Source organism: Mobula birostris, chromosome 18 (genome assembly GCF_030028105.1).
Source record: "Mobula birostris isolate sMobBir1 chromosome 18, sMobBir1.hap1, whole genome shotgun sequence".
Classification (NCBI taxonomy): domain Eukaryota; kingdom Metazoa; phylum Chordata; class Chondrichthyes; order Myliobatiformes; family Myliobatidae; genus Mobula; species Mobula birostris.
Window position 1 is genome coordinate 65,945,332 of NC_092387.1, and position 10,239 is coordinate 65,955,570.

A 10,239-nucleotide genomic window follows, 5' to 3' on the forward strand; every position below is an offset into this window, starting at 1 on the left:
GTCTGTGCTGAGGATGGCAAATGTAATGTTAGCAGTCATTTCAAGAGGACTAGTATATAAAGGCAAGGACGTAATGTTGAAAATTTATAAAGTACTGGTGAGTTCTCACTTGGAGTATTGTGAGTAGGTTTGAGCCTCTTAGAAATAATGTGCTGAAATTGGAGAGGATTCAAAGGAGGTTCACAAAAATGATTCCAAGATTGAAAGGTTTGTCATATAAGAGCATTTGATGGCTCTGGACCTATATCAAATGGAATTAAAAAGAATAAAGGGTGACCTCATTGAAATCTATTGAATGGTGAAAGGCCCTGATAGAGTCGATGTAGAGAAGTTGTTTTCTTTGAAGGCCAAGTCTTTAAGTATATTTAAGGCAGAGATTGATATATACTTGATTGGTCAGGGCATGAAGGGATACAGGGAAAAGGCAGGAGGTTGGGGCTGAGAGGAAAATTGGACCAGCCATAATGAGATGGCTGAGCAGACCCAATGGGCCAAATGGCCCAATTCTACTCCTTTATCTTATGACCTTTCGGAATCATTTTTGTGAACTTTCTTTGAATCCTCTCCAAGTAATCTTAATAAAAGCTGTGCTTTAATTGGAATGAGGGGATAATAAAATGAGATGATCTATTTAGGTTAGTCTAAATGAGAGTTCGTTGGTCAGCGTGGGCAGTGGGCTCAAGTGCTTGTTTCTCCGTTGTAGTCCCAGAAAAAGACACAAATCAAAGATGAAATGAAAACCAAAATTTAGAACTTACTTCACCCAAAAGTCAAAAATGTCCACAAGAGAAGGTGACTTTATATCCGGAATTTTCTAAAAGACAAAAAAAAAAGGAGGGAAATGTTAGATTGATCTTCGAGTAGGTTAAAAGGTTGGCACAACTTCAAGGGTTGAAAGCCTGTAGTGTGCTGTAATGTTCTACAAATCTAAATAAATAGTTTATTATTAAGTTGGGCAATTCCAATTTACTTCATTTTATGGAAGCTTTCCATACATCTTTATACTACTAAAAACCTATGTTAATTTAATAAGGTAGCTTGTGTTAAATTGAAACAATCATTGATTTGAAGGAATCTAAGAGAAATGGTGGCTGGCAGAGACTGGAAGACAATGGGTATGGTACTTTTATTCAAGAACTATAGCAGGGATAAGCCTGGTCACTGATGTCTACCACCAGTGGCAGGAAAAATTGTGAAAAGCAACTGGATTAATCAGTATTTGCAAAGGCAGGAAATATATTTATTAATTTCAATTTATTTGGAATTAAAATAAATAGAAATTTATTTTATTTATGTGTAGAACAGGCCCAATAAGTCATGCTGCCCAGCAACCTATCTATATAACCTAGCCCCTTTGGCCTGGGGGAGGAAACTAGAGCACCCAATAGGAAACTTGTGCGATCACGCGGAGAATGTACCAACTCCTTACAGACAGCGCCAGAACTGTATTCCAACGTTCTCAGCTGTAATAGCGTTGGACTAAATGCTACACTACCATGGAGCCCAGGGATAGTAAGCAGGTTTTGTCTAATTTGTCTGTATGTTTGGAGCAGTATCAATGAGGGAAATGGTCGATGTAGTACTTTAGTAAGAGATTTGACAAACTGGGATCCAACTTTAGCATGGCAATAAGCAAAAGACATCAGCCAAGGATTGCCCATGCAATTGACAAGAGAGATACTGCAAGGTTTCTATATGCATATAGACAATAGGTGCAGGAGCAGGCCATTCGGCCCTTCGAGCCAACACCGCTATTCACTGTGATCATGGCTGATCATCCACAATCAGTATCCAGTTCCTGCCTTATCCCCATAACCTTTGATTCCGCTATCTTTAAGAGCTCTATCCATCTCTTTCTTGAAAGCATCCAGAGACTTGGCCTCCACAGCCTTCTGGGGCAGAGCATTCCATATATCCACCACTCTCTGGGTAAAAAATGTATATATTACATACTCTAGGTATGTAATATATACATTTGGGCCCATGGATGCCGATTCAGAAAGCAGAGAGGAGTGATTTTCAATACATTTTTCTAATTTTGACTTTTAAAAAATTCAGAAACCCTTCCCAAGATGCCACAAAAATATTTGACATTAGCCAAAAAACTACCCTACCGGATCAAATTAAAAGCCAACCACGTAACTAACACCAATCATCATCAGCCGGCAGAGATGACTGCAGTACCAAAATTTACAATTGCACATTTGACACATCAGCAAGATAAACCAAGAAAGGGCATTACTCGAGGAACAACAGGGAACATTGCAAAAACAGAAGCGTGAAGGATCCAGATGTTGAAGAGGCCCTTAATACTTTTTCATTGTAACTGGATGAGGTGTGCATGTCAGTGGGCCAATGTTAAAATATCAAGTCAGAGGAGCTCCCTAAGTAGCTGGGTCATGAAGATTTTAAAGCAACAGATGGTTGATTGTCTCAATGAAATGGAGGCAACACATTAAATTCAAGAAAGCACATGGCGAGAAAGGTAGTACTGATGCTGTAAGAGCAGAAACATGGAAATCAACAAAACTTGACTTGCTTCAAAATTTTTTACAGGTATCTACAAAGCCTATGAAACAGTCCTTTTATTTACCATGCCAAATGGATCCCTTTGCTACAAACACGCAACACTATCAGGTTCAAAGAAAGCAATGGATCACAACTGTGTTGTGCAAATATATCAGGAACTGATAAAAAAGAATTTGTTGATGATTGGGGAAAAAGTTAAACTGCAATGCTTTAAGGGGCTAAGAATGGATAGTTTACCAATTGAGTACTGTGCTAATAAGAATGCAAGGATGATGTCCAAATTTTTAAAGAAATGGCTAATGAGTTGGGATAGGGACCTACAGTGGAAATCAAGCAAAGTTCTTCTGCTTGTTTACAATTGTGCAGCACACCATAATATAGAATGTTTGAGAAACACCCAGCTGGATTTTCTACCTGCCAATACAACATCCTTGGTGCAGCCAACAGATATGGGAATGGTAAAAAATGTAAACATCGTGGAAAGTTGGTGAATCACATTCTTGAAATAACTGATGAAAATCTGTTGTGTACAGTGCGCGCACGCACGTGCACTGTATGTGCAGATATATACAAATTAATTCCAAAAATACTGTCAATAGTGCATTTTGGAATGACTAACAACACCAACAGATATACAATGAATAGTAAGGAATTCTGAGGAACATAAAGACTGTGGTTACACATTACCAAGCATCTCTGAGGCAACAGCACAAACCTGTTTAAAGTGGCATACAAGATACTTGCCTTCAGTGGCACAGAATACCAGAATAGGGAGTTTATCGTACAACCCTGCAGCGGATAGTGAGGTCAGCTGAGAAGATCATTGGGGTCTCTCTTCCCGCCAGTAGACAATTACAGCACACGCTGCACCCGTAAAGCCAACAGCGTTGCGAAGGACCCCACGCACCCCTCATACAAACTCTTCTCCCTCCTGCCATCTGGCAAAAGATACCAAAGCACTCAGGCTGTCACGGCCAGACTGTGCAACTGTTTCTTCCCCCAAGCCATCAGACTCCTTAATACCCAGAGTCTAGACTGACATCTACATCATTTATTATATTGTAATTTGTCCTCTACTGTGCCTATTGTCTTGTTTTTTATTGTACTGCCCTAGACTGTTTTGTGCACTTTATGTAGTCCTGTGTAGGTCTGTAGTCTAGTGCAGTTTTTGTGTTGTTTTACGTAGTCTAGTGTAGCCTTGAGTGATCACGTGGCTAAGTGGTTAAGGCATCGGACTATCTACCTGAAGGTCGAGTTTGAGCCCTAGACGAGGGAACATGTTGTGTCCTTGAGCAAGGCACTTAATCACACATTGCTCTGCGACGACACTGGTGCCAAGCTGTATGGGTCCTAATGCCCTTCCCTTGGACAACATTGGTGTTGTGGAGAGGGGAGACTTGCAGCATGGGCAACTGCTGGTCTTCCATACAACCTTGCCCAGGCCTGCCCCCTGGAGAGTGAAGACTTTCCAGGCGCAGATCCATGGTCTCGCAAGACCAACGGATGCCTTTAAGCGTAGCCTTTTGTTGTCTCACTTAGTCTAGTGTAGTTTTGTGTTGTTTCCATGGTGCTAGAGGAACATTGTTTTGTTTTTACTGTGTACTGTACCAGCAGTTTGTGGTCAAAATGACAATAAAAAGCCACTTAACTTGAACTATAAAGCAACAAGGAAAGTTGAAGCATCGAAGCAAGTGCAGAGGGTGAGCGCCAACTGCCTGTCTATTGATTGGTACTGGAGATGGGAGAGCCTGCTACTGCACTCAAGAGAGTGTTGCCCAGGTTTTTTTCTGCATCTTGAATGTGGACTTTGGACTACAACTCTATTTTTCAGTCTTATAGTTTTTAAATTCTGTGTTTTTTCACACGATCTTCTCGATTTTTCTTGTGCAGGGAAGGGGATTTGGGGGTCGATGTACCTGATCTGTTTTGTTTGTTTTTTGTGCAGGAGGAGGGTGCCTGATCCGTTTTTGTTATTTTTGCAGGCAGGTGGGGCTTGGGGGCTGATCATCATGCTGACTTTCTTTTCTTTCTTCATTTCATGGTTACCCAGAGAATTGAAGAATTTCAAGGTTATATACTTTGATAATAAATGAGCTACATAAATTATTAGCTTGGATGCAGATGTGCAGTTTTGACTATGCTATCACAGGAAAGATGTGATTACCAGGTCAGCAGTGCTACAGTTATGGGTATACCTGGGCTGACATTGGGTATACTAGTATTTTGTTTCACCATCACTTTGTAAATAAACAAAGTTTTAATGTACACTGCTTCAAGCAGTAGTTAAGAATTAGTATTAAGTAATACATCAGGAGAATCGACTGGGTCTTTGAAAAGTCAACACTTCTAAATTCCTCAGTGTTATTATTTCACAGGACCTGTCCTGAGCCCAGCATGCAAGTGTAATTACAATGAAAGCAGGGCAGTGCCTCTACTTCCCTCGTAGTCTGTGAAGATTTGCTATGACATCCAAATCTTTGACAAACTTACATAAATGTTAGTGGAGAGTATACAGATTGGCTGTATCACAGCCTGGTATGGAAACACCAAAGCTCTTGAATGAAAAATTCTACAAAATGTAGTGAACACAGCCAGTCCATTACAGGTAGAGCTCCCCCACCATTGATCATGTGTACATGAAGTGTTGTTACAGGAAAGCAACATCTGTCATCAGGGACCCCCACCACTCAGATCATGCTCTCTTCTCACTGCTGCCAATAGGAAGATGATACAGGAGCTTCAAGACTCAAGCCACCAGGCTCAGGATCCATCACTACCCATCAACTATAAGGTAGCTGAACCAAAAGAAATAACTTCACTTGTCCCATTCATCAATGGAATGTCCCCACAACTTACAGACTCACTTTCAAGGACTTTTCATCTCATGCGCTCAAAACTTATGATTATTTTTTTCTTTCTCTCTGTATTTGCAGTTTGTTGTCTTTTCCACACTGGCTGAATGGCCAAGTTGTTTCATTAATTTTATTATAGTTATTATTCTATTATCTAGTAGGTCTGTACCTTAGGTAGGTGTACTTTGATCATAAATTTACTTTGAAATGTGACATATGATTTATGTCCACCTGAGAAGGAAAAGGTGGTCCTACTTTAAAACATCATTCCAAAGACGGCACCAAAGAGCACACCACTAAAATTGTCAGGATGTTCACACAGCCCACCAGTTGACCCCAATGATTTAGAGCCTTGAGACTGAATAGTTCCAAATAAAATCATCTGAAGTTAACTGATGGAGATCAGACATACCTCCATGCCAGCTGAGATGTAATGCAAATAATTCACCAACTAACCACCACTGAGTTGCTCTTGCTACCTCCAATCTCGGAAGTGACGGCTTGGGAGGCCAAACTATGCCCAGCCTATTCCTGATTTCATTTGCACCCAGTGGCTGTGTCCACAAAACCACCCTATTAAGTATGATCAACATGTATCCCTGTTGAAGTCACCCAACAGAACCACAACTTTAGAAGAAATGGACCAACATTTTTTTTGGGAGGGGGGCGTGCTTTAAATGCCCCTTCGAGGACGTGCGCACACAAGTAATGGGGGAGGGTTACCTGCACGTGGAATGCCAATACTCTGGGGCGCGTGCACGGGACCCTTAATTACCTCTGGCGGGCGGGTACACTGCAAAAATGGTGGGGGTGCGCACAAGTGGGCATTAGGAGCCTCTAAGCGTGTGCACACTGACGACCACCACCCCCCGCTATATACAAACACACACACAGCGCGCGCACGTGGTCGGCCTAGGCCACGAGGGCGCGCACGGGGGAGATGGAGCTCTCCGGCCTCACGTGCGGCGCAACTCTAGCACCGGCGGATAGCGGGGAACCCTGGATTCGGCTAGGAAGAGAGCTCACCGCGTTGGACTGCTTCAGGAAGGCTTTAGCTGCCTTGTCGAACTTGTTCTCCCGCAAGAAGCTATAGACCTGCGGATACAGGTCACTCGGCACCGCTCGCGGCTCCATCTTCCCTTCCTCCGCCACCCGACTGCGCAGACGTGTGCGCACCGCCTCACGGGAGTCATGTTACCACGTGGTTCAAACATCCGCCGGGCGCCGTCGAGCATGCGCAGAGTACAGCACCTCTTCCCGCGAGGAGGCTCTCAGAACTGCGCGTGCGCAATTGGAAGCCGCCGCACGGCGTTGGCTATTGCCCATGCGCTGTAAAACTGCGCCAAGGCCATTCTGCCCAGTTGAATTGTGCTGGATGGGTAAATGCTGAAATTTGGTCTCATGGACCACAATCACCAGTTTATTCCTAATTGCAGAGCAAATTTATAAGGATGTTGTCAGGACTTGAAGATCTGAACTACAGGTTGAATAGGTTAGGACTTCATTTCTTAGAGCATAATGAGGGGAGAAGTATACAAAATTATGAGGGGCATATATAGGGTAAATGTAAGCAGGCTTTTTTCCCACTGAGTTTGGGTGAGACTAGAGTTAGAAGTCATGGGTTTAAGGTTAAAGGTGAAATGTTTAAGGGGAACGTGGATTCAGCCCAATGCATCTCAGGTAAAAACCCTGCCAATCATTGAGCACTTCTATGTGAAACATTGCTGTAGAAAAGCAACATCATTACTGAAGCTCCTCACCACCCACTCCATGCTCTTTTCTCACAGCTGCCATCAGGTAGAAGGTACAAGAGCCTCAGGACTTGCATCATGAGGTTCACTAGGAACAATTACTATTCCTCAGCCAAAAGGGGATAACTGCACTCACTTAAGGACTCTTTTATCTTGTTATTTCATGTTACTTATTGCTATTTATATTTGCATTTGCACAGTTTGCTGTCCATTGATCCTGTTTACAGTTACTGTTCTATAGATTTGCTAAGTACGCCCGTAGAGAAAGAGCCTCAGGGTTGTATGTGGTGATATGTATGTACTCTGATAATAAATTTTACTTTGAACTTTTGCTCGGAGGGTGATGAGAATGTGGAATCAACTGCGAACAGAAGTGGCTTTGATTTCACCTTTTAAGAGAATGGGTACGTAGATGGGAGGGGTATGGTCTGGGTGCAGGTTGATGGGATTAGGCAGATTAACAGTTTGGTATGGATTAGATTAACCAAAGGGCCTGTTTTCTGTGTGTAGTGTTCTATGACTATGACACAGCAACAGGGGTGTACAATATGTTGAGGGATATAAAGCACAAGTAATTGTGCTCATTAAATTGGGATAAGATTGTCATAAAATAATTAGCATGCTTTTTTAAAAGGAAATCTCTCTTATTCTTTTAGATTTTGTGACTTTTGTTCTATGACTCCAAAAGAGTGACAACGTGGCTGACAATGACTGAGATCAGTGGTACCGAATTGTTGGAAGTATCCAGACCTGAATTTCTGCACCTAGATGCAGAATCTCAATCCAAAACGACAACTGTTGTTTTCCTTCCACAGATGCTGCCTGACCCACTGAGAACCTCCTGCACTTTGTGGCTTGTTCCAGATCCCAGCATCTGCACAATCTCTTGTGTCTCCAGACCCTTGAATCCTTGCACAGTTTTTCAGGATTGACAGCCAGGGCTGGATTCCTTCCCGACGTTCTGACATCCTGTGGTGTATAAACACACACTGGACCAGATGAACCATTTCTGTGCATCAAACAAAATGTAGTGATACAGGATACATGGAGGTCATTTGGCTCCTTGTGCATGTCTGGTTCTTTCGAAAACCCTGCATTTTTCGCATACCCCTGGATTTATCATGGATAAATCTCTCATGGATTTATCTAATTCTATTTTATCAATTGTCGTTGATTATATTTCCATGACCTTATTAGAGGGTGTCTAGAGATCACAGTCATTATCATTATTATGTGCTGTGTCTTATGATGTAGGCAATCATGATTGTTCTGGGGAAATTTTTCTACAGAAGTGGTTTACTATTGCCTTCTTCTGGGCAGTGTCTTTTCAAGATGGGTGACCCCCAGCCATTATCAGTACTCTTCTGAGTTTGCCTGGCGTCAGTGGTGGCAGAACGAGGACTTGCGATATGCACCACCTGCTCCCATGGCTTCACATAACCCTAATGGGGAGCTAAGCAGGTGCTATATTTTGCCCAAGGGTGACCTGGAAGCTAACAGACAGAAGTGCCTTACATCTTCTTAGGTAGAGACACATCTACACCCTGCCACCCAAAGAGATCACAGTACTCACTGGATAACCCTAATTTCGTGAGTTATCTTTTGCCCATATTGGTCCCCCTTGTATCTATTCCATTCCCCATTCTAGTTTCACTTTCATCCCTTTGCTTCTCCTCAACTGCCCATCACCTCTCTCTGGTGCCCCTACTCCTTTCCCTTCTCCCATGGTCCACTGTCCTCTTCTTTCAGATTCCTTCTTCCTCAGCCCTTTATCTTTTCCACCTATCACCTCCCAGCCTCTTCCTTTGCCAACTCCATCCCACCCACCCACTTCCTCCTCACTTCTCCTTTTTGGGCCCTTAGCTTCCAGTGGAGCCTAGGCCTTTGATGACCTCCCGTCTCCATTATCCAAAGTCGATGTTTCTGGAATTCATTGTATCCACCATACAGGAGATCAGCCTTCACCATACACATTTCCACCTCTCAGGACAGGGACGTAGGGTTGGACTTTGAGAGGCTCCCTCTCATTTGCTCTCACCTATCACCTACCAAATTATTCTCCTTCCCCTACATATATTTCTTCTTCTGGCTTCTGCTTTCCTTTCGATACCTGATGAAGGATCTCAGCCCGAAACATTGACTGTTTATTACCCTGCATAGACGCTGCCTGTCTTGCTAAATTCCTCCATCGTTATATGTGTTTAGCTCTGGATTTCCAGCATCTGCAGAACTTCTTGTGTCTAATTTAGAGATACAGCACGGCAACAGGCCCTTCTGACCCAACGAGCCACATCACCCAATCATACCCAAGTGAACTTACTAACTGGTCTGTCTTTGAAAGGTGAGGGGAAACTGGAGCACCTGGAGAAAACCCATGTGGTCAGAGGGAGAACGTACAAACCGCTTACAGACGGCAGTGGGAACTGAACGCCAGTCACTGGTGCTATTGAGCATTAACTGCTGAGCTACTGTGCAATCTTTATTTATGTATAGTTTTTCATAAACGTTCTTGTATTTCTTCATTTTCCCTGTAAATGCCTGTGAGTAAGTGAATCTCAGGGTGGTATATGGTAACATATACACACTTTGATTACAATTTTACCTTGAACTTAGTTTGCCAACTTTTTCCATTTACATAATTCTTTATCCCGGGAACCATACCAACAAATTCACTTGCATTTCAACTTGTCTGTCATTCTCTTTGGCTTGTCAGTAGTTGCAAAAGTGAGTGGCATTCCCCAGGAGCTTGAAGGTGCAGTTTAAAATATGCAGTGAGCAGGATTAACGCAGCGTTCAGCTCATGATACCTCTTGGATTGCCACATTACTCAACCAGAAATCAGGCTTTTATTCACTAGCACAAAAGAGGGCAGGACAGAACAATGAGCAGAACAAAAAGGGAAAGTAAAATTACAGCCTGTTGGGGAGGAGACCATCTTAGCAGGTGCCTTACTTAACATAGAGCATAAGAGAACGTAGACACAGCACAGGGACAGGTCCTTTGGCCCACAGTGTTGTGCTGAACTGTATTCGCCATTAAATGGCTAATACAGGAATAGTAGCAAGTCAATATTTGGTAATTGGTTTATTATTGTCTCACGTGGCGAG

The 10,239-nt window shown here is 42.8% G+C and overlaps 1 protein-coding gene across 6 annotated transcripts in view; it reads right to left on the bottom strand.

The window, feature by feature from the left end:
• The window catches only part of nolc1 (nucleolar and coiled-body phosphoprotein 1), a 39,112-nt gene extending 32,562 nt beyond the window's left edge, over positions 1-6,550 (bottom strand). For all 6 annotated transcript variants that reach the window (XM_072282854.1, XM_072282855.1, XM_072282853.1 and 3 more), the window contains exons 1-2: positions 6,408-6,550; positions 759-814 (exon numbers count right to left, since the gene is read on the bottom strand). In XM_072282854.1, the coding sequence (XP_072138955.1) occupies positions 759-814; positions 6,408-6,515 (164 nt within the window). In that variant the 5' untranslated portion in view covers positions 6,516-6,550. The remainder of the gene's footprint in view (positions 1-758; positions 815-6,407) is intronic.
• Positions 6,551-10,239: the final 3,689 nt, after the last annotated feature.